Here is a 25,311-nt window from a genome sequence, read left to right as displayed (position 1 = left end):
CACTGAGGTACACAGCTACCAAGTAACAGCTATCAGTAAAACCAGGCTATCAGGGCGGAGTGTGGTGGCTCACATCTATAATCCTAGCACTTTGAGAGGCAGAGGCAGGTGGATCACCTGAGCTCAAGAGTTTGAGACCAGCCTGAACAAGACCCCATTTCTACTAAAAACAGAAAAACTAGCCAGATGTTATGACAGGCACCTATAGTCCCAGCTACTCAGAAGGCTGAGGCAGGAGGATTACTTGAGCCCAGGAGTTTGAGACTGCTGTGACCTCTGATGCCATGGTACACTAACCAGGGGACAGAGTGAGACTCTGCCTCAAAACATAAACAAACAAACAAACAAAAGCAGGCTATCAGCAATTAACCACTATGCTCTTACTGTTTTCCATAAGACTAAATGGCAATGTGATGAGAAGAGAATGGTTTTTGAAGTTAGAAAGATCTAGGTATAAATCAATGCTCTCTACTTACAAGCCTTGTGACCTGGATCCCAGCACATAGCAGGCACTGAACAAATGTTAGTTCCTCATTCAGTTCCTGATTAAACTCTACAAACACACTCAAATTCAAACTAAACCCTATGTGCAACAGACTTAAGAATTGAAAAGTAGGCCAGGCACAGTGGCTCATGCCTATAATCCTAGCACTCTGGAAGTACAAGGCAGGTAGATTGCGTAAGCTCAGGAGTTTGAGACCAGCTTGAGCAAGAGCAAGACACCCCTCCCACTTCTCTACTAAAAACAGAAAAAACTAACTGGACGTTGTAGCTAGCGAACGACTGTAGTCCCAGCTACTCAGGAGACTGAGACAAGAGTAGCTTGAGCCCAAGAGTGTAAGGTTGCTGTGAGCTATAATGCTATAGCACTCCACCATGACACAGGTAGGGCGACACAGTGAGATTCTGTCTTTAAAAAAAAAAGAAAGAACTGTAAAGTAATCTCATCCTCCGGAATTCTGAATTTCCATTTCTCTTTCTTCCAGTTCTACATGTTCCAATTAAACATGAGGCATAAGGGTTAAAAGAAGCTTTGCCTCAAGTAACCATATACCTCAAACAAAAGTTTATTATACACATTAAATGATTCCTTTCTTTGGTTCAAAGTTGTTACCATGTTACCTTGTTTTTGTTAGCATACCTGAAAAGTGGTCAGTGCCCATATGCAAATATTGTGTATATCCTCTAACACACAGAAATTCAACTTTATCACACTGAATTCTATACGTTGAACCTGCTCTTAAAGGGAGTATGAACTCAAAGGTGCACACCCTCTACACCAACTCAGCATTTCAATGTCTACCCTTGAGTTCCTCCAATTTTAAAATTTGTTTCTCTATTGAAGCATACTTGTAATATGACCCAATTCCACATATTTCTCTCTGAAGATCCATTTAGCTCTGTACCTCTGCAATGTCTCCATCATTATTGCCCAGGGAATTTTGTTGTTGGTGTTGGTTTCTAAAATGCTAATAACTGCTATCTCAAATAGAAAAATACTCTACACAATAGCAAAAAATAGTATTATATCTACCACCAGCAAAATGGCTTAATCTCTCACATCCTTCAATAAGTAATAATTAAATAAAATGTTTTATTTATTAGTTTTTTTTTGTTGTTGTTGTTGTTGTTGTTGTTGCAGTTTGGCGGGGGCTGGGTTTGAACTCGCCACCCTTGGTACATGAGGCCAGCACCCCAGTCACTGAGCCACAGGCACCACCCTAAATGAAATGTTTTTTAAATAGAAATATTTATTAGTATTTATATTTTGTTCTCACTGATTTCATTTGTTGCCTACCACTTAATTGATAGTTTAATTAATACCATGCACCATAACCAATAGCTCTTATGTCCAAGAAAACAATGAAACTTCTTTCATATGTGACCACCAAATCCCAAGGATAAACATTTGTTGAGGTATATCACCAGCTATCTACTCTGAATTTAATAATGTTACCTGGTAAGTACTAATGTGGTAAGAGCTATGATACAGGTATGTAGTAGGAATTTGAGAGCACAAGAGTCACCTAACCCAGTTTTTAACAGGTTGGAAACTCAGATGACACAGGTAAGAATTAGGATTCAGCAACTAAGAAAAATGAATAGGGCTTCTACCCTGTTTCCCTAAGTATCTTATTTTAAGGTGTGCTCCCAAAGATGTGCTAGGTCTTATTTTCAGGGGATGTCTTATTTTTCCTGTAAGTAGGTCTTATTTTCAGAGGATGTCTTATTTTCAGGGAAACAGAGTAGGTAAAATGAATAGTATATGCTAAACTATGCAAGCAATTTTTTTTTAAACTTAGAGGACTCACTTCAAATAGTTTGATACAATCAAAATAGGTGGTACCCATGAAAGACTACCAAGAGATAAAGACCAATAAAACATAACAAAGGGACTTAGATAACATGCTAGAGGTTTGGACTTTGTACTAAAGGGAATGGGAAGGGACTGAAGAATATTAAGGATTTTAAAACCCATTTGTGCTGGGCAGCGCCTGTAGCTCAGGGGGTAGGGCACCAGCCCCATACACAGAGGGTGGCAGGTTCGAACCTGACCCCGGCCAAACTGCAAAAAATAGCCAGGCCTTCTGGCGGACACTGGTAGTCCCAACTGCTCAGGAGGCTGAAGCAAGAGAATCACCTAAGCCCAGGAGTTGGAGGTTGCCGTGAGCTGTGAAGCGACAGCACTCTACCAAGGGTGATAAAGTGAGACTCTGTCTCTTAAAACAACAAAAAAAAAAACCTGTTTATGCCTTGAAGAATTGAAGTATTAAGGAGAGTGAATCAGAGGAGGTGATCATGAAAATAAAGAATATCTATTTAGGAATGAATAGAGTAACCAAAATATAATAAAGGCATAAAACAAGGCAATGACAATGAAGATGATAAGTAAGAAGACCAATTTCAAAAGTATTTAGGAGATACAACTAACAAGATTGTGTAATCGATTATATCTGAGGGCTGAAATATAGGAAAGATATTAGGATGCCCCCCATAACAACCAGGTTTTATTTAACAAATGTTAATGACGGGCAACTGAAAGGTTGACATTGCTAAAACACTATCTAAAAGAAAATAAACTATCTAACAGAAAAGAGAAAGAAGAATAAACTCACAGCACATAACTGCTCCTTTGAAGAAAAAGATCAGAGCACACAAATGCCCCTTTGATTAACTTGTTGCCTTTGAAAGTTTGTTTTAACAGCACCTGAAGAGTTCCCAAACAGGGGTGCAAGCTCCCTCCCACATCCAGCAGACTATATTCCAAGGAGACTGAAAAGCCAGCTTCAAAGAAAAGAGGGGGGAGAAAAGGAAAAACAAGCACAGCTACTTCACACTTACCTTCTGCTATCAGCTGTCAGTAATAACTATTCTTTTCTTTCTTTTCCCTTTACTCCAATAAAAACCCCTCACCCCTTAACCTCAAGGCAGCACTTCTTTCTTTTTTTTATTCCCTTCCCTCCCTTGGAAGGTAAAACAAACTTTCTTCCTTTAAAACCTGACCTAATCTTTGTATCAAGAATTCTTTTTCATCCTGTGCTATGAGTGCCTGGGGCTACCCCAAGCATAAAAACATGTTTAAAACTTGGTCCATAACTTCAAAGAAACCATATCAACTAAAGAATAACAGAGAATAGTAACTACTGAATATCAGAAACATTAAATTATGTATATACAAAATGCTATGGAAGTTGGGAGAAAACATATCCTCAACTGGAAAAATGCATCAAAGAGAGAATCTTAACACAGGAATGAGGTTGCACACAAAACAGTTACCAGGTAAAGATGATGGCCATGTACATAATCAGAGTTAAAGAAGATGATGTATAGAGGGACCAAAAGAAGATTATTGTGGCTGTATTGAAGGTGATGAAGTAGATCCCGAATATCTAAAATCATTGTCCATTCACACCCACAAGCCCAATAATTTTTTTTTTTTTTTTTTGTAATTTTTGGCTGGGGCCTGGTTTGAACCCACCACCTCTGGCATATGGGGCTGGCACCCTACTCCTTGAGCCACAGGCACTGCCCAAGCCCAATAATTTTTACTGAACCCAGTGTATCAGTCCATGTCCTGGAAGAAAGCAGACTGCATACTCAAACTGAAGACCTAACAAGAGTTTAATAAAGGGATTATTTTACAAAGGTATGGACAAGAATTCAGGAAACTAAGAAAGGGTGTCCAGTAACTGGGGCTAGTAATAATGGACATCAATTTCCAGAACCAGAAGAGAGGAGCTATACAAAGAGGTCCACCTCTGGTTTTTAGCGGAGAAACACCACAAACAGCAAATGCCTACTATGGAAGAAGTCTGGGAATAAATAATCTTACCTCATTCTCCTCCTTCCTTCCAGTCTGCCAGTATCCCATGTTGACAGAGCCTAACTGGCAGTAAAAAAATAAGAGAGCCCCCTAGTGCAATCTATGGAGGTCAGCCTTCCATAATACACAGTAGAGTACAAAAAAGTGAAATACAGCTAGAAGAGTGAATGAAAAAATAGACAATATGCAGTGATAAAGTTCAACAATATTCGACTGCATCTCCATCTGGTCTTACAAAATTCACCTTCAATTTATATAAACCTTTCTAATCATCCTGCTAAATCAGCCAGGCACAATGGCTCACATTTATAATCCTAACACTCTGGGAGGACAAGGCAAGAGGATTGCTTGAGCTCAGGAGTATGAGAACCCATCTCTCCTAAAAATAAAAAAATCATAGCCGGGCATTGCACAGACGCCTGCAGTCCCAGCTACTTGTGATGCTGAGGCAGAAGGATCACTCCATCTCAGGAGTTTGAGATTGCTGTGAGCTAGGCTAACACCCCAGCACTCTAGCCTAGGCAACAGAGTGAGACCACATTGCAAAAAAAAAACTGCCAAAATTTCTTACATGAGGCTTTTATTTATTCTAAAGGGATCCTTAGAATTGCACATTTTTCTGCCTTACCATTAAGTCTTTATGTTATATCTGCTTCCAAAGCAAATTATCTGTCAATATATAGTATATGCACCTTCAACAACATATCTCCAGTTGAAGTATGCTATAAACTGAACATGTACATCCCCTCAGAATGGATATGTTGAAACCTATTACCCTAATGTGATATTTTTGGAGACAGAGCCTTTGGATGTTATTAGGTCAAAGGTCAGAGCCCTCATAAATGAGATTAGTGTCCCTATAAAAGAGCCATCAGAGAGCTCCTTTTCTCTTCTACCATGTGAGGTTATACCCAAAAGACAACCACCTACAAACCAGGAAGCAGGGCCTCACCAGAAACTGAATTTGCTACCACCTCAACCTTGGTCTTCCCTAACTCCAAAACTATGAAAAATAAATCTCTGTGGTTTAGATGGGTGCAGTGGCTCACACCTGTAATCCTATCATTCTGAGAGGCTGAGGCAGGTGGACTGCCTAAGCTCAGGGGTTGGAAACCAGCCTGAGCAAGTGAGACTCCATCTCTACTAAAAATAGAAAAACAACTAGCTGGATATTACAGCAGGTGCCTGTAGTCCCAGCTACTCAGGAGGCTAAGGCAAGGGGATCACTTGAGCCCAAGAATTTGAAGTTGCTGTAAGTTATGACATCACAGCATTCTACACAGGGTGACAGTGAGACTCTGTCTCAAAAAAAAAAAAAAATTCTATTGTTTATAAGCCCTCCAATTTATGGCAGTTTGTTATGGCAGCCCAAACAGACTAAGAAAAGACAAGGTACACCCCATTTACCACCAAGCAGATGGAAAAGATCCCTCCTGATAAATTCTGTATTTAAGAATCCTACAGCTTAGTTAAGACTTAGGTTAGCTTAGATCAGACAATCACTAAAGTGAGATTAAAGAATGGTAATAAAATTCAGCACCATCAAAGTACTTCGGTAGCTGACCATTGCACAGATACAAACTTTAAAAGCTTTTTCAAACTCAAAGAAATTAAAGAAAATAATTATAAGAGAAAATCACAGTGACTTAACAAAGAATTAAGTATACATGCATCTCTTATTCATGTAAAGTTTAATGAGGGGATTGGGAGGGTAGCATCAGACAAAATTTAATTACACGAACCTATCAAGATGCAAGGGAAGCTGGAAAAGATAGTCCAGGGACAGGCAGCTGCTGCATAGCAACATCTCTACGAAAGAGGACTACAAGGCTTTGATGAACATCTAGACATTTCCACTACAAAACTCATTTTTCACAGAAAAAAATTGTGCTAATGAAAGCATTAATTAATTCTTTCGGGCTAAAGACAGCTTTTAGTTAAAAAGAATAATGTATGATGAAACAGATTTTTAATTTATGTGCCTGGGAAGCAAACTATTAAAAAATGATAACAGACGGAGCAAGATGGCAGCCGAGTAACAGCTTCCTTGCATCTGGGCACCGTGAGTCTGGGGATATAGGACTCCAGGCATCTCTGGCTGGTGGGATCTGCCTATCATCACCCCTGAGAGGATACAGGGAGTCAGCGAGAGACTTCTGGACCCCAAGAGGAGGACTAAAACAGTGGAAAACCGGCAAGTGGTCGCGTGTGTTCAATCCGCCTAAACCCGCCCGCAACTGTAAGTTCAGTAGCAGCGAGACTGCAAACCAGAAAGACCTTACCTGTGAACTGTTTTGGTGTCTTTGGACTTGGCACTCAGCTGAACTGCCTTGGGGAGAACCTGAGCGGGAGTGCGGAGAACTTTGGCCTTTGTCTAGGGCCCCAGTCTGAGCCGCTGAGCCAGACGGAGCTAATAGAGTTTGGCTCAGGGTCACAGGCAGACATTGTGAGCGATCTGCCCTGGCAAGCTCCGCCCTCAGGGTCGCAGAGCTGGAATTGGGTGGGAGCTGGTAACCCAGCGACCAAGTAGCCTAAGGGCGGGGTCTGAGCCGCCTTGCAGCCCTAACCCTCGGGGGCAGAGGGAGACCAGTTTTGACACACAGGGTAAGTGGATAGCCACTTCAGCAGTGATTCCAGCAACAAGCACTTCCCTGAGAAAGCTTATGCTCAGTAAGTGAACAAGTTCAAAGTGCTTTTTAAGTGGGCTGAAGAGAGATTTAGGGTGTCTACCTGCTGGGGTTCGAGAAACTAGCAGCCTCCAGTCGTATCAGAACTGTGATTAACATCTCATACCCCAGAAGACCACGTGTTGCCCAGACAATATTCAATTCCATATACATACTGCTTTGTTTTTGGTTGCGTGTGTGTTTTTTTTTTTGTTTGTTTGTTTGGTTTTTTTTTTTTGGTTTGGTTGTTTTTTTTTGTTTATTTTGACGTTCTAGATTGTTGTTTTGTTTTTTAAGTTCAACCTTTTCGATACAGATCCATTTTCTTTCTCAATTTTTCTAGTTTAATTATAATTTCCCATTGCTGCCTATTTCAATAATCAGAACTTCATTTTTGTTAGTGTTTCTACCACTATTATTTGGGTTTTTCCAGCCAATTTTATCCCGTAAAGTTTTCTGTTTGCTTGTTTTGGTTTGATTTATAGCATTTTTGTCTTTCCTCTCTACTTGGTGGAGGTGGGGTACTGTGTCTGATCAGGTTAGCAAAGAGCTGCTGACCTCAAGGGAAGCACCCCACTTGGCACCCCCAGAAGGTGTTTTTTTTTTTTTAAGGTTGTATCAAAGTACCCTACTGTACACCTATATTGCTCTGTCTCCCTCTTTCTGTGCCTCTCTTCTTTTTGTCAATATTCCTTTCACCCAACCACTCTCCTTTCTCTATTTTTCTTTTTTTTCATTTTTTTTTTTTTTTCTTATCACTCGGTCCTCATTTCTTTCATTGCTTTTTTGCTCTTAAACCTTCTCACCCTTCTGGTCCTGTAACCCTTAGTCCACAGGCACAAGAACTTAAAGAGCAAGAGGAATTGAAAGGAAAATTAGGGCAAGTAAACAGATAAAAGAAATCACCCATGAGGAAGAATCAGCAGAAAACTCCAGGCAACATGAAGAACCAGTCCAGAACTACCCCGCCAAGGGACCATGAGGTAGCTACTGCAGAGGATTCCACCTATACAGAAATGTTAGGAATGACAGAAAGGGAATTTAGAATACACATGTTGAAAACAATGAAGGAAATGATGGAAACAATGAAGGAAACTGCTAATAAAGTGGAAAATAACCAAAAGGAAATTCAAAAACAGAATCAAATAAGAGATGAACGATATGAAGAATATAAAAAGGATATAGCAGAGCTGAAGGAAATGAAACAGTCAATCAGGGAACTTAAAGATGCAATGGAAAGTATCAGCAACAGGTTAGACCATGCAGAAGAAAGAATTTCAGAGGTAGAAGACAAAGTTTTTGAGATAACTCAGATAGTAAAAGAGGCAGAAAAGAAGAGAGAGAAAGCAGAACGTTCACTGTCAGAATTATGGGACTTTATGAAGCGTTCCAACATACGAGTTATAGGAATTCCAGAAGGGGAAGAAGAATGCCCCAGAGGAATGGAAGCCATACTAGAGAATATTATAAAAGAAAATTTCCCAAATATCACCAAAGAGTCTGACACACTGCTTTCAGAGGGATATCGGACCCCAGGTCGCCTCAACTCTAACCGAGCTTCTCCAAGACACATTGTGATGAACCTGTCCAAAGTCAAGACCAAAGAAAAGATTCTGCAAGCCGCCAGGAGTAAGCGCCAGTTGACCTACAGGGGCAAATCCATCAGATTGACCGCAGACTTCTCTAATGAAACCTTCCAAGCAAGAAGACAATGGTCATCTACCTTTAATCTACTTAAACAGAACAATTTTCAGCCCAGAATTCTGTACCCTGCTAAGCTAAGCTTCAAAATTGACGGAGAAATCAAATCATTTATGGATATACAAACATTGAGGAAATTCGCCACAACAAGACCAGCTCTACAGGAAATACTTCAACCTGTTCTGCACACTGACCACCACAATGGATCAGCAGCAAAGTAAGAACTCAGAAATTAAAGGACAGAACCTAACCTCCACACTGATGCAAAAGACAAAACTAAGCAATGGACTCTCACAAAATAAGATGAATAGAATACTACCACACTTGTCAATTATCTCAATAAATGTTAATGGCTTGAATTCCCCACTGAAGAGACATAGATTGGTTGACTGGATTAAAAAACACAAGCCATCCATTTGCTGTCTGCAAGAAACACACCTGGCTTCAAAAGACAAATTAAAGCTCCGAGTCAAGGGTTGGAAGACAATTTTTCAGGCAAATGGAATTCAGAAGAAAAGAGGAGTTGCAATCTTATTTTCAGACACATGTGGATTTAAAGCAACTAAAGTCAAAAAAGACAAAGATGGTCACTTTATATTGGTCAAGGGAAAAATACAACAAGAAGACATTTCAATTCTAAATATTTATGCACCCAATTTAAATGCTCCCAGATTCTTGAAGCAGACCTTACTCAGTCTGAGCAATATGATATCTGATAATACCATCATAACAGGGGACTTTAACACTCCTCTTACAGAGCTGGACAGATCCTCTAAACAGAAATTAAACAAGGATATAAGAGACTTAAATGAGACTCTAGAACAACTGTGCTTGATAGACGCATATAGAACACTCCACCCCAAAGATAAAGAATATACATTCTTCTCATCACCCCATGGAACATTCTCCAAAATTGATCATATCCTGGGACACAAAACAAATATCAACAGAATCAAAAGAATTGAAATTTTACCTTGTATCTTTTCAGACCATAAGGCACTAAAGGTGGAACTCAACTCTAACAAAAATGCTCGACCCCACCCAAAGGCATGGAAACTAAACAATCTTCTGTTGAATAACAGATGGGTGCAGGAAGAAATAAAACAGGAAATCATTAACTTCCTTGAGCATAACAACAATGAAGACACAAGCTACCAAAACCTGTGGGATACTGCAAAAGCAGTTTTGAGAGGAAAATTCATCGCTTTAGATGCCTACATTCGAAAAACTGAAAGAGAGCACATCAACAATCTCACAAGAGATCTAATGGAATTGGAAAAAGAAGAACAATCTAAGCCTAAACTCAGTAGAAGAAAAGAAATATCCAAAATCAAATCAGAGATCAATGAAATTGAAAACAAAAGAATCATTCAGAAAATTAATGAAACAAGGAGTTGGTTTTTTGAAAAAATAAATAAAATAGATAAACCATTGGCCAGACTAACGAGGAATAGAAAAGTAAAATCTCTAGTAACCTCAATCAGAAATGATAAAGGGGAAATAACAACTGATCCCACAGAGATACAAGAGATCATCTCTGAATACTACCAGAAACTCTATGCCCAGAAATTTGACAATGTGAAAGAAATGGATCAATATTTGGAATCACACCCTCTCCCTAGACTCAGCCAGGAAGAAATAGAGCTCCTGAACAGACCAATTTCAAGCACTGAGATCAAAGAAACAATAAAAAAGCTTCCAACCAAAAAATGCCCTGGTCCAGATGGCTTCACCCCAGAATTCTATCAAACCTTCAAGGAAGAGCTTATTCCTGTACTGCAGAAATTATTCCAAAAAATTGAGGAAGAAGGAATCTTCCCCAACACATTCTATGAAGCAAACATCACCCTGATACCAAAACCAGGAAAAGACCCAAACAAAAAGGAGAATTTCAGACCAATCTCACTCATGAACATAGACGCAAAAATTCTCAACAAAATCCTAGCCAATAGATTACAGCTTATCATCAAAAAAGTCATTCATCATGATCAAGTAGGCTTCATCCCAGGGATGCAAGGCTGGTTTAACATACGCAAGTCTATAAACGTTATCCACCATATTAACAGAGGCAAAAATAAAGATCACATGATCCTCTCAATAGATGCAGAAAAAGCATTTGATAAAATCCAGCATCCTTTTCTAATTAGAACTCTGAAGAGTTTAGGCATAGGTGGCACATTTCTAAAACTGATTGAAGCTATCTATGACAAACCCACAGCCAATATTTTACTGAATGGAATAAAACTGAAAGCTTTTCCTCTTAGAACTGGAACCAGACAAGGTTGTCCTCTGTCACCTTTACTATTCAACATAGTGCTGGAAGTTCTAGCCAATACAATTAGGCAAGACAAGGAAATAAAGGGAATCCAAATGGGAGCAGAGGAGGTCAAACTCTCCCTCTTTGCTGACGACATGATCTTATACTTAGAGAACCCCAAAGACTCAACCACAAGACTCCTAGAAGTCATCAAAAAATACAGTCATGTTTCAGGATATAAAATCAATGTCCACAAGTCAGTAGCCTTTGTGTACACCAATAACAGTCAAGATGAGAAGCTAATTAAGGACACAACTCCCTTCACCATAGTCTCAAAGAAAATCAAATACCTAGGAATATACCTAACGAAGGAGGTGAAGGACCTGTATAAAGAAAACTATGAAATCCTCAGAAAGGAAATAGCAGAGGATATTAACAAATGGAAGAACATACCATGCTCATGGATGGGAAGAATCAACATTGTTAAAATGTCCATACTTCCCAAAGCAATCTACCTATTCAATGCCATTCCTATCAAAATACCAACATCATACTTTCAAGATTTGGAAAAAATGATTCTGCGTTTTGTATGGAAGTGGAAAAAACCCCGTATAGCTAAGGCAGTTCTCTGTAATAAAAATAAAGCTGGGGGCATCAGCATACCAGATTTTAGTCTGTACTACAAAGCCATAGTGCTCAAGACAGCATGGTACTGGCACAAAAACAGAGACATAGACACTTGGAATCGAATGGAAAACCAAGAAATGAAACTAACATCTTACAACCACCTAATCTTTGATAAACCAAACAAGAACATACCTTGGGGGAAAGACTCCTTATTCAATAAATGGTGTTGGGAGAACTGGATGTCTACATGTAAAAGACTGAAACTGGACCCACACCTTTCCCCACTCACAAAAATTGATTCAAGATGGATAAAGGACTTAAACTTAAGGCATGAAACAATAAAAACCCTCCAAGAAAGCATAGGAAAAACACTGGAAGATATTGGCCTGGGGGAAGACTTCATGAAGAAGACTGCCATGGCAATTGCAACAACAACAAAAATAAACAAATGGGACTTCATTAAACTGAAAAGCTTCTGTACAGCTAAGGAGACAATAACCAAAGCAAAGAGACAACCTACACAATGGGAAAGGATATTTGCATATTTTCAATCAGACAAAAGCTTGATAACTAGGATCTATAGAGAACTCAAATTAATCCACATGAAAAAAGCCAACAATCCCTTATATCAATGGGCAAGAGACATGAATAGAACTTTCTCTAAAGACGACAGACGAATGGCTAACAAACACATGAAAAAATGTTCATCATCTCTATATATTAGAGAAATGCAAATCAAAACAACCCTGAGATATCATCTAACCCCAGTGAGAATGGCCCACATCACAAAATCTCAAAACTGCAGATGCTGGCGTGGATGTGGAGAGAAGGGAACACTTTTACACTGCTGGTGGGACTGCAAACTAGTACAACCTTTCTGGAAGGAAGTATGGAGAATCCTCAAAGCACTCAAGCTAGACCTCCCATTTGATCCTGCAATCCCATTACTGGGCATCTACCCAGAAGGAAAGAAATCCTTTTATCATAAGGACACTTGTACTAGACTGTTTATTGCAGCTCAATTTACAGTCGCCAAAATGTGGAAACAGCCTAAATGCCCACCAACCCAGGAATGGATTAACAAGCTGTGGTATATGTATACCATGGAATACTATTCAGCCATTAAAAAAAATGGAGACTTTACATCCTTCGTATTAACCTGGATGGACGTGGAAGATATTATTCTTAGTAAAGCATCACAAGAATGGAGAAGCATGAATCCTATGTACTCAATTTTGATATGAGGACAATTAATGACAATTATGGTTATGGGGGGGGAACAGAAAGAGGGATGGAGGGAGGTGGGTGGGGCCTTGGTGTGTGTCACACTTTATGGGGGCAAGACATGATTGCAAGAGGGACTTTACCTAACAATTGCAATCAGTGTAACCTGGCTTATTGTACCCTCAATGAATCCCCAACAATAAAAAAAAAAAAAAAAAAAAAAAAAAACTTGAAAAAAAAAAATAAAAAAATAAAAAAATAAAAAAAAAAAAAAAAAAATGATAACAGACACTTCCAACACCAACAAAACAAGACAGACGTGAGCATCATCTCCATCTGCCAAAAGAATAATACCAATGCACCGAACACCATTATGGTTATTCTGCTATCTAACTATAATGTTTAGTATAATCTTATTTCACAGTTTTAATAACCTGGAATCCTAGTTATAAGACGTAAAGAACTGTCAAGCTATTTTCTCCTTCCAAGTCTAATTGGAAGGAAAAAATGTAGAAGGACACAGAGAACTTCATTTTCCTCTTGTGCCTAACAGGTACACATAATATACAAACTGCATCAAACAACAAAATACAGTATTGTTTTTGACAGGTATATATAATACAGATATAAATAAATGTTCAAAATACAAAAACTGTACAAAAGTTCTTAGTTCTTGACTAATTAACTTATACTATCTATTTGCCTTCAATTTTGTAGGTACCAGTACTAGAAAAAAAGTAGGCAAAAGAATATGGTATCACTCCTGGGTCTAAAACATTTCTTAACTTTTCCCTTTCCACAGTCCTGCATCCAATCCTACTTTTGGAACTTCTTATCACAAAACCCAAAAAACTTTATCTCCTTTTCATAATATAAATACTTTCCGAAATCCTGCAATAACTCAATAAGCTCTTATAAAGCAACACAGAATCTTCACAATTTTAACATGTCATTTCCATAGCTAATCTTTTCTCTATATTTTCCTAAAATACACTCACATTTCCAAAATTCCCCTACAGGTGATGCAGGAATACATACAAGGACAGAAAGCAGTCCTAGGTAAGCCTAACATATAAAACAAACATTGTGTTTAAAATATTTAGGGAATAAAACAAAACCAGAGGGTAAGAAATTCACTAAGTTATCAATGAGGTAAGGAATGTTTAGTAAAAGGATGACAGATTAGGAGTTTGGAAAAGGTCCAGGGTATGAATATATCCATTAGAAAACATTTTAAAAGCTATTAAGTAGGGTTTAAATATGAAAGCATTCTCTTTCTCTCTCTTTTCCTTCATCCCTCTTCTTTTTCTTTTTGCCCATTTTACTGTGGTTCTATTATTTTCCACCCACCTCTCTATATCCCAGTTGTAGTCACTTCTAGTACTCATCTTCATGTTATAAAACTCCCTAGATTAACTAAAACAATAAAAGAAGCCACTTCACAACTATCCCTTCAAGAGAACACTGAGTTCACAGAGCTAACCATTAGTGAGATGAGCAGACATACAATAATTAGTTGAGCAAGTCAGGCATCACAAGGGCTTACCTAACCCTGTAAACACAGTTGTCAAACCTGGGCAATGTAGGGATTGGGGGGGGGGGGGGCGGTACCCTAAATATCTTTGAAAATTTGTCTTGACTCTCCACCTCCACCTCTACTGCCTTATTTGATATCTTCTTCATTTATCACCTGGATTATTCTAACAATCTCCTAACCAGTGCCCTTGTCTCTAGCATTACACCCTCTCATCAACCCATTATTAATGCAAAAGTACTTTACTTCCAACAAAATTCTGATTACATTGTGTTATGTTTAAAATCCCTCATGGACACCCTACTGCCTTCAGGAATAAATCCAAATCAAAAGAATGGCAACATGTAAGGTTTTTTAAGCTCTGATCCTTGCCACTTCTCCGGTATCCTCTACTGACTCACTTCCATTTAAACTTCTGCACCACTTCAAGTGAGTTTCTGGACAACACCCTGTCTCTTTCACAAATGAAGGGCTTTCAGAGAGAGGATGACAGGAGTTTTAGGACTTTTGCTTGGACTATCTTCATTTGCCAGCTAATATCTACTCCTCCTTCAAGACTCAGCCTAGACGTCATGGTCCTGAGATTGAATTAGGTGCTCTTCTTGCATAAATATACTTATGCTACACTGCGCACAGAGGTCTCCTGGCACTTATCATGCAATATTTTAATTGGGGTTTATCATGTTTCTTACAATGACCTCCTTAAACTGAAAATGGTTAAAAGTATTTCAACACCCAGAGATATCTGCAGTTGATTAGGTGATTAGAGAATACAAAAGTCTTTATAATCTAGGATATTCCAGAGTTAAACAGAATAAACTATATGACACCCTCAAATAATACCACATTTTTACTACAGTTAAAATGTACTAAAAACACTACTGCAGTATTTTTTTTTACATGATACTTCACATTTTTATGTGTTCCTATGATTGTGGTTGGCCTTGGAGTATCTGCCCCTGGAGGACATGAACTATTTCTATCCAAAGCATTCTGTGCATTACTCATTACTTATCACTCAGCTCTGCTAAACGCAAAGGACATTTTTAAATGCTGCAAAAGTTAGTCATTTTTAATCCAAAATATTCCTTAGTTCCTAATATTCTCTAAATTTAAAAATGATATGACAATATTGTTATATTTTCTTTTTTTTCTTTTTTTTTATTAAATCATAACTGTATACAATGATATGATTATGGGGCATCATACACTCACTTCATAAACCATTTGACACATTTTTATCACAGTGGTTAACATAGCCTTTCCGGCGTTATCTCAGTTACTGTGCCAAAACATTTACATTCTACATTTACCAAGTTTCGCAAATACCCCTGTAATATGCACCACAGGTGTGATCCCACCGATTCCCCTCCCTCTACCCACCCACCCCCTTTCCCACTTCCCCCTATTGTTAAGTTGTAGCTGGGTTATAGCTTTCATGTGAGAGTCCCAAATTAGTTTCATAGTAGGGCTGTGTACATTGGGTATTTTTTCTTCCATTCTTGGGATACTTTACTAAGAAGAATATGTTCCAGCTCCATCCATGTAAACATGAAAGAGGTAAAGTCTCCATCTTTTGTTATATTTTCTAGTCAAAAAGATATGGTCTTAGTCCAAAAGAAAGATGAGATGCAATCATACACAAATACTATAGTCTGCTTCCTGATAAAATAAGCAAAATTGGGCAATGTTTAAAAATTACATTTGATTTCAAAAATAATACTGGGGTACTACTACACAAGTAAACATTTCTTTTTTGTATTATTGGATTTCACCTTGAAAGGAAATATAAATGCAAAGGACTCTCACTCTCACCAATAAGAAAACTGCAAATTAAGTGTACAGTGGTACTTTTTCACTGAAAAATTGGCAAAGATTATCACACACTTAGTTGGCAAGGATGTTAGGAATTCTCCTCTTAAGACGTGTCACTTATACATACTTCCTCTACAAAGAAAAATTTGGCAATATTTATTAAAATTTAAAATATACCAACCCTTTGACCCAACAATTTTGTTTGTAGGAATCTGAGATTCAGGTCCAAGATTCATACATGTGGGGAATTGTACTTGCAAAAATATTCATCATAGTATTGTTTCTAATGACAAAATACTTTTGAAATAACTCAAATACCCATAAATATGATGCTAATTAAAGGAATTACAGAACAATCATCAAGAATGCAGCCAATAAAGTTAATGAGCTATATACATATTAACAGATGTGAACCAATCTTATAAAAAGCAAACTGCAGCCTGTAGTGCTAGCACTCTGACAGGAAGAGGCAGGTGGATTGCCTGAGATCAGGAGTTCTAGACCAGCCTGAGCTAGAACAAGACCTTGTCTCTAAAAATAGCCGGGCATTGTGGCAGGCACCTGTAGTCCCTGCTATTTGGGAGGCTGAGGCTAAAGAATCACTTAGGCCCAAGAGTTTGAGGTTGCTGTGAGCTGTGACGCCATAGCACTCTACCAAGGGCAACAAAGTGAAACTATGTCTCAAAAGAAGCAAACTGCAGGGCACATCTGTGTTATGTTTACACCCACACATTCATACATGTATATGGACACATAAACATATATACAGGCACATACAATATTGAATACCCATTCTTATGCATAGACTATCTCTGAAGATGTATACAATGTAGTGGCAATAGTAGTTGCCACTTGGTAGGGGAAATAGGCAGCCAAGAAATTCTGTACCCGTGTGTGTGTGTGTGTGTGTGTGTGTGTGTGTGTGTGTGTGTGTGTGTAAAACGAATTAAATAAAGAATTTGATGGCCTGGTGGGGTAGTTCACACCTGTAATCTCAGCTCTCTGGGAGACCAAGGTGAGAGGATCACTTGAGCTCAGGAGTTGGAGACAAGCCCCAGCAAAAGACCCCTCTCTACTAAAAATAGAACAATTGATGGGAAGTTGCTGTGGGCATCTGTACCCCCAGCTATTCAGGAGGCTGGAGCAAGAGATCACTTGAACACAGGAGTTTGAGGTTGCTGTGAGCTAGGCTGATGCCACAGCACTCTACCCTGGTCAACAGTATGAGACTCTTGTCTCAAAAAAAAAAAAAATTGTATGTAGTATAAATTGATTTTGGAAAGTACTTCAAAAATTGAATCATTAAAAACATTAGAACTGTTCACATATGTAGTAATATAAGCTGTTACACAATTTCTAATTTATATTACAAAAGCAGTTTAATACATACACAGTAGAAACTCAATAAATACGTACTCAGTGAATGTGTTTCTATTGCTTTTAGTGGGTTTGCTTTCCTCATACATTTTTTCACAATACCACACACACCAAAAAACTCACTGGAAATTCAACTTTTAATAAATTATATTTTTCTTTCAAAAAAAAGTCCCACAAAATTGATATACTATCTCATTAACATTACCACAATTCAAATCAACATTATTTATTAGTTATTTATTACATGCAGGTGTAAAGGGTGCTGCAAAACAAATTCATAAAAGGTCTATTTTGATTCTTGCCCTCAAGAAGTTTATAGTCTTAAGAGACAAAGCTTAAAAACATTAATCAGCAAAATGACATTATAAATTTTACTGATATGCTGAATTACCCAAATTAAAACTGCTACAAGAATTCACATAAGGATAAAAAAAATTAATTATTGACAGGTACCTACTGAGATGTAAAAATGCTTCCAAAATTAAAACATCTCACTCACATTTTTTTGAGACAGTTTCACTCTATTGCATCCCATAGAGTTCCACGGATTGTCATAGCTTACAGCAACCTCAAACTCTTGGGCTCAAGCGATCCTCTTGCCTCAGCCTCCCAAGTAGCTGGGACTATGGAAGCCTACCACAATGCCCCAACAGTTTTTGTATTTTCTATTTTTAGTTGAGATGGTTCGTGGTAGGAGGGGGGTTGTAATCACTCTTGCTCAGGCTGGTCTCCAACTCCTGAGCTTAAGCAATCTATCTGTCTCGGCCTCCCACAGTCCTAAGCTACCACACCCAGCCAAAATTATAGTATTTAATGATGAGAGAAAACTTCCCTGAGTAAGTGGTGTTCAGCTAGCTTTGAAGAAACTACTAATAATTAAGTATAAATAGTTTTTAACTATTCAGAGTGTCCTAAGGAGAGAGATTACTGGTCTTACTCTGTCCTGATACCTCTCATTAAAAATATCTCAGGCATGAATCTTTTAATATATGCATATTTATTCATAAATTAAACACACTGTAGTTTTGTCACTCTACATATTAAATATAAGAACAAAGTTTGATTTCTTTCTTTTTCAGATAAAAACAGAAATAGAAATTAATGTTTTCTTCCTGTATTCCAATATAATATATCATATTGTGATGCCCTTGGGCATGCATGCCCCACACTATATGAATACTTAATATAAACACTGAAACCCAGGATCATGCCAAAGCATTTTTATCCAACAGTTTTAACCTCTTCACACATCAAACTTACTTTTTAACACAGTTGTTTCAATTTATTTCTTGCTACCTACTACATTCTTTCAGAAGAAAAGTAAACATGCAATTAAAAGGGACATCACTAAAGAGAAACAAAGGATAGCATACTCATAACCAGATACATGGGCTCTAAAACTTTATGAGAAGTAGTTATTACCAAAGAATATTAGTATTATCTTTTCTTATATGTTATATCCATTATTTAATAACCAATATTAATAATAAATTATTAATAAGCCATCAAATTCTTCAAAATTCTATCTCTCATTACTCACAATTCTATTATAAACTATTCTTTTCCTCATTTTCCTTGTCTCAACTTCTCTTACTAAAAAATATTTAAAGAACATTTAAAACTAAAATTCCAAATATATTATGCTGCAACCTCCATATAACTTCTTGTTAGAATGAATGTAAAAATAATTCTGGAACTACAGGCCATTTTGAGGTAATACCCCTTCCTAAGACTAACTTAAGAAAAATGCAAATAAATATTTAAAACAATACGGATATATATTTTTCATCAATGTCATCTTAATACATTATATGGAGATGTTTTAAAAATGTTTGTTTTTACCTAAACTATGAAAATATGGATACAAAAACACTATATATATTTGAATAGTATGTAGGTTTACATATAGATGTAATACATACACACGTAGCTACTAAAAAACTTTAATGCTTTTCTAATAAAATATACTGTTTATTTTGCGTAATACTAATTCAATAGTTTTAAAGTTCTATATATTGAAACAGTGAACAGGCTATATTTTCTATGGTCTAATTATAAACTATATAAACTATACTGAACTAGCTAATAAACATTATGATTTAGCATAGCATTAAAACATTTATATTTAAATGTGTAGGTCAAGGAAGTAAAACTACAATTTATTGCACCATCATATTGGCAACATGGATTTAGCAATCATGATAAAAAATATAAATTCGTACATGTAAGTATCAAACTCTAAGTCATCAAAAGCTTGCTATTGTTAGTATACATAATAAAGTTAAGCAAAGTTAGGCGTATGCTCAAAAGCTTTTTAAAACAATGTTTTATTCTTCCATTAGTGAGAATACATTGCTCAAATCTCTTGATCATTTTCATATCCCAAGCCTAATAATAAATAACCCTCCCAAATAAGTATTCAAACCCAAGCCTAATAATAAATAAGTAATAAGTAACACTCCCAAATAAATATTCATATCCCAAGCCTAATAATAAATAACACTTCCAAATAAGTGTAAACCCAGAAATTAGTTTTGAAGAAGAAATTCCTAATTTCAGTTACCATGCTGGGTATACATTTGCTTTTTTAGTCCTCCAATATTTTGTGAGAACTAGTATACGTCTCTAAGATTTATAGATATGCTTGTCACCATAAATTATTTAAATTAATATTTTTCATGAAAGTATGTATAGATATACTTAGAGAGGAAATTTTTTGTAATTACGTGAAAGAATACTAAATTCAACAACCTGTTTTTAAAATTTACCTTAGTAGAAGTCAGTGTATTAGTTCCTTCATAGGAAATCTACACTTTCAATTGTGTGTTTCTGTGTAGAATATAGGGAAAGTATATTTGATGATACCCAAAAGAACTCAGCGATATATACTGTACCAAGTATTCACCAAGTTAATCTCTTGGTGAATAACTCATTTCCAATAAAGAGAAAAAAGATGCGCTCGAAAAACAAAAACGTTACACATCTTCTACACAATCTCTTTCACGTAGTAACTGAGAAATCAAATAATCATAAAACATTTAAGAGCAAACCTGTAGAAACAAATCTGTTTGCTACGCTGAAAACAGTCCTCAAAGCTAAAGAAAACCGTCTGGACAGTTCCCTGGTGCTGAAGTTACACAGCTGCTAAACCGGTGCCGGGTGCTGCTTTCACTCCTCCCACCCTTGGAAAATCCCCAGCTGCTTAGACTGTGCGCACAAACAGTAGTACTTCACAAGGTAGGGAACATCCCAAACTGCAGTTGGAACCCGAGTCTCCAGGATTAAACTGATTTACTAGTTGCAAACAGGAAGAGCGGCAGAGTGCAGGGTGTTAGCGCCCGCCGAGGGGGAGGGGCTGGAAGATGGCGGCGGCCGCACACCCACCCGAGACGCGACAGAGCTTAGGCCCCTCGCCCGCGCCGCCGCCCGCCTGCCCACGGCGACCGTAGGCAGCTGTGCCGTTCCCCGCGTCGAGGGAAGAGGCTCCCGGCGGAGGCTCCCGACTCGGGGCCCCTGGCGGCGTCCGCAACCCGGGCCGGCGCGCCTTCGCCCAGGTCCGGCCAGGGAGCACCTGTGCACGGCCATATTGGATTCGGTGCCCCAGTCACTGCCTCCGCGCGGAGGCGGCGGGAAAAGAGAAGGGAAGCGCAGACCTCGGGTTCGGCCGCAGCCCCGCCGGGATCCCGGAGCCGAGCTGACCCGCGGGGAAAGCCGGAAGGGCGCCGGGGAAAAGTACACCGGCCAAGGGCTCGCCACCCTCCCCTCAGCCGGCCTCGGCGCCCTCCCGCCCGGACACACACCCCCGTGCTCAAACGCCCAGAAAACAGCCCCGGCGGCCGGCGCCGGCCGCAGCCCTCGTGGCCCCGGCGCCTCCAGCGGGAGGAAGGGCGGCGATCCCGGGTGTGCGGGCGGCCGCCAGGCAGCGGTCGAGGGGGGCGGAGGGCAGGGAGAGAGGCGGGAATATGGAGCCGTGTCCTTACTTGAGCACGGACTGCTCCTTCTCCTCTTCTTTCTTCTGTCGATCCATGACGGCCAAGATGATGTTCCTCTCCTCTTCCGTGAGGTGGCTGAGGTCCGGCATCTCGGGCTGCAGGGGCGGCTGACAGGCCGCCGGGGTGGGAGCCGGGCGGCCCCGGGGCCCGACAGGAGCCGACATGTTTGGTGGAACCGAACCACCCTGGGGAAGCAGGGCGGCAACTCCACTAGCAGCGGCGGCACCGGCGCTGGGACAAATACATACAAATCAATGGCCTTCAATCCGAGGCGACAGCCCCCCTCCCCCAAGAAAGCGGGGGGAGGGGAGGGCGAGTGCGGGGGGAGGAGGGCCGAGGAGTGCGCTCCGGGAAATGTTTCTTCTTCCCGGGGGCGAAGGGCTGGCAAGTGAGCTGTTGGGAAGAGAGAGGAGCTGGAGGCCCGGACGCGGAGTACGCGGAGCGGCGGGGGAGGGTGGTGGAGTAAGGTAGCGGGGACAAACTAAGGGTGGGGTGACTGGAGAGCAGGCAGGAGGGCGGCGCGCGGGCTGGGACGCGAGTGTGTCCCCCGGGGGTGGGGGGCGCGCGCCGCCTCTGAGGGGAAAGGGGGGTCCTGGGAATAAGCCCCCCGGAGGAGTCCCGGGAACTCGCTTCGAACGCCCGTAGGCGACCGTCCCGCTGGCCAAAGAGGTACCCAGGCGGGAACCGGGAGGGTAGTGGGGAAGCAGCCCAGCCGTCCCGCCGGCTACCGCGTCACAGGGCTCCCGCGCTCCGCAGAGGGAGCACTCCTAGAGAAACGCCCCAGAGAGGGTCCTTGGGTCTGTGACAGCCGCGGGGGACCGCGCCCCCACCCCACCCCCACCCGGCGTTCAGAGTGGAGAAGCGAAAGCCGGGAAGCAGGACTAGGGCTAGTGGCAAGAGCCCCAGGGCCAGGGCCCCTAACGCTGCCAAAGTCGGGATCCTAGCGAGGTCCAACCCCTAGCAGGGTCCGGCGCCCGCCCCGCCTCATCACGCGCCCGGGGTCGCACAGCCGCCGCCGCCTCCGCCTCTTGGGTCCATGGAGTCGGCGCGGCGGGCCCGCGCTCCCCGCGCCGCCGCCGCTCTGTGCCGTCGCCTGCTCCTTCTCTGCCCCTCCGCCTAGCGGGCTCTTCCCGTGGGGGCCACGTCACCTCCCAGCCTCCCTGGCAAGGCACGACAGCCGCCCCACGGGCGGCGGCCACCCCTCCCGAGCACAGTCTGAGGGCTGGGGCCGGGCGGGGCCGGGCGCGGGCGCCGGGGAAATGTTAGTGGGGGGGAGGGGCGCCCGAGTTCTCCTGGACAACAACGCCGGGCGCCGGCGGTGTTCTAGGACGGGGGAGGGGTGCCAGGTGGGGAGGTAAAGGTGTGTGAGTGTGGGGGCGCCTGAGGCATCGCGGCGGGGCGGGGAGCCTGAGAGTAGTGAAGCGCCAGAGTGTCAGGTCTGGAGACTGAGGAGTGTGACTGGGGTTGGGGGAGAACGGCCGAGCGTCAGCCCTCAGGCTAGAGAGTGAGCGCACAGGGGGCGGGGCAGGGTGCTGAAGGGGTCCGCGGGGGCGGGGTCCCTGGGGTGTCTGGGATGGGGGCGGGGAAGAGCGCAGAGGGGCCCCTAGGGATTACCGGAAGGGGAAGGGAAGTGTGAGAGTGGGGAGCGCAGGTAGGGCCGGGGCTGGGACCCGGCGAGAAGCCCGCGAGTGAGGAAGTTTTGGGAGACCGTGCAAGTGGCAGAGAACGTGCGGAGAGATGCGGGAGCGGGGAGCGAAAAGAGAGCGTGGAGGAGAGATTGGGAAAGACAGGCTTGTCCCGGAGGGGTGTGAAAATGAAGACTACGGGAGGCTGTGCGGGTGAAAGGACTAGGAACCGTCCCGAGCGCCATCCGCTGGGGCCAGGGGCTTCCGTCTGTTGGGTCCCTTATGGCGCTCCCTCTAGAAAGAAGAGGCAGAGGTGCGAGGAGAGCGAGTTAGCACAAAGATGGGCTCAGCGAAAGAGGACGAAGGTACACCGAAAACCAGCTCCTGGAGAGTGAAGTGGCCCCGCCGCCGCCTTCTGCTCTGCCGGGGACTGGGCGCCTCCCAGACAACTCTCCGGGCGGGGCGGCCCGGGCTGCGGAGGATCGCCGGGGATCAGCCCTTCCTCCGGGCTCTCTGAGCCAGCGCTGTGGCTGACAGGAAGGTGTGCACACCCTCACCCAGCCTTCCACACTCGCGCAGTATAGTAGCAGGCCGGATTATAGTCTAATGAGTAATGCAGAGTCTTTGGGGGTTGTATTATATTTACCTCTGGTGAACAGTAAGCCTTCTCCCTCCCCGCTCTGTTCCCCAGGTACCATCTTACTTGGTCCCAATTTAAGAGACCTGGGGACAGAGAGAGCACACCTAGAAGTCTCTTGTGATTTCTAAGCTTAAATTTCTATTTTTCTTTTCTCCCTTGCCTTGTGATTGGGAAGAAGAAAAAGTTTACTTAGTGCTTTTTTAATTATTAATATTATTACCTACCTGTCTCAAACAAGACTCATACTCCAAATAATTGGGTTTTCATCTCTTCAGAGCAAGCCAGGTGAAACCATATGAATCTCAATTTATTTAATTTCATTTTAGAGTTAGAGAAATTTTATAAATCTATAATCCAACCTCATTATCCTGTGGAAATTCGAAGAGGAAGAACAGCCAACTAGTATAGTATACTACAGAGATGAAACTAGAACCTAGATATTTTTACTCCAGTTCAAAACCATGATGATTTTCATCCCTAATTGTACATTAAAATTACCTGGGTCACTTTTTAAAAATACCATCTGGGCTCAACCCTAGATCAAATGAATCAATCTCTAAGGTTAGGACCCCTGGCTATGGACATAGTTTGAAAGTTCTTCCAGTGACTAAGGTATACCAAGTTTGAGAACTACTGTATGTGCGTTGCAAAATAGGTAATGGAGGAGGAAAAACATTACAACTAAGAAGTAGAAAACTAGCAAAAAGAATACTTACAGGGTGGTGGCTGTGGCTCAAGGAGTAGGGCATTGGCCCCATATACCAGAGGTGGCAGGTTCAAACCTGGCCCCGGCCAAAAACTGCAGCAACAACAACAACAACAAACACTCAAAAAGAGAATTGGGGAATTTTGAATTGAATTACCTAAAATTGAAATATTGACTTTTACTATGCACACTTTCCTTTCCTCTAATATGCAATGACAGGTACCCAGTAAATACCAAATCTTCAATTTTAGCTTAGGAAACCCTAAATGCTACTAAACTATACCAAGAACCTCTTTAAATGCGAAGAGAGCAGAACTAAAAATAATCAAAAGGAATGAGTGGAACACTCTACCTTATTCAACTATTTCTGAGCCAAATTTGAAAATAGTGCCACCTCCCACCCCCAGCCATCAACCCAAGCAGAATTAGAAACCAGAATACACACTCTGCTTTGAGGTTGAAACTTCAATGTTAAAATAGGTCAGTTATTCTGATACATAAAATGTGAATTTAAAAGTAGTTGTCCAAACTGGACAATTTTTTTCTTTTTTAGTAAAAGGTCACCTCCTGGGACCATGCACTGTTTTCTACCTGTCATACTTGACATGCTGAGAACCTGAGGCTGTTTTCTCCCTGCAAACCACCATCCCCTAACACCTTGCCTATCAGTGTCAGCTAATGAAATATAATGGGCATAAGCCCTATCAGGGAGATACCTGACTTTTTACAGGATTCAAGCAGAAGTGAGTAGGCTTACTGATTGCTTTTTACAGTCTTCACTACAACTAGAAATGTTTTGCAGTTAAAGAGAAATCTGGGAGGG

The 25,311-nt window shown here is 41.1% G+C and overlaps 1 protein-coding gene across 31 annotated transcripts in view; it reads right to left on the bottom strand.

Annotated features, from left to right (window-relative positions):
* Nucleotides 1-22,603, bottom strand: part of RIMS2 (regulating synaptic membrane exocytosis 2) — a 683,906-nt gene extending 661,303 nt beyond the window's left edge. For all 31 annotated transcript variants that reach the window (XM_053559665.1, XM_053559666.1, XM_053559708.1 and 28 more), the window contains exon 1: nucleotides 21,506-22,603. In XM_053559665.1, the coding sequence (XP_053415640.1) occupies nucleotides 21,506-21,681 (176 nt within the window). In that variant the 5' untranslated portion in view covers nucleotides 21,682-22,603. The remainder of the gene's footprint in view (nucleotides 1-21,505) is intronic.
* Nucleotides 22,604-25,311: the final 2,708 nt, after the last annotated feature.

This window comes from Nycticebus coucang, chromosome 13, assembly GCF_027406575.1.
Source record: "Nycticebus coucang isolate mNycCou1 chromosome 13, mNycCou1.pri, whole genome shotgun sequence".
Lineage (NCBI taxonomy): Eukaryota > Metazoa > Chordata > Mammalia > Primates > Lorisidae > Nycticebus > Nycticebus coucang.
This window is presented reverse-complemented; position numbering and strand designations above follow the sequence as displayed.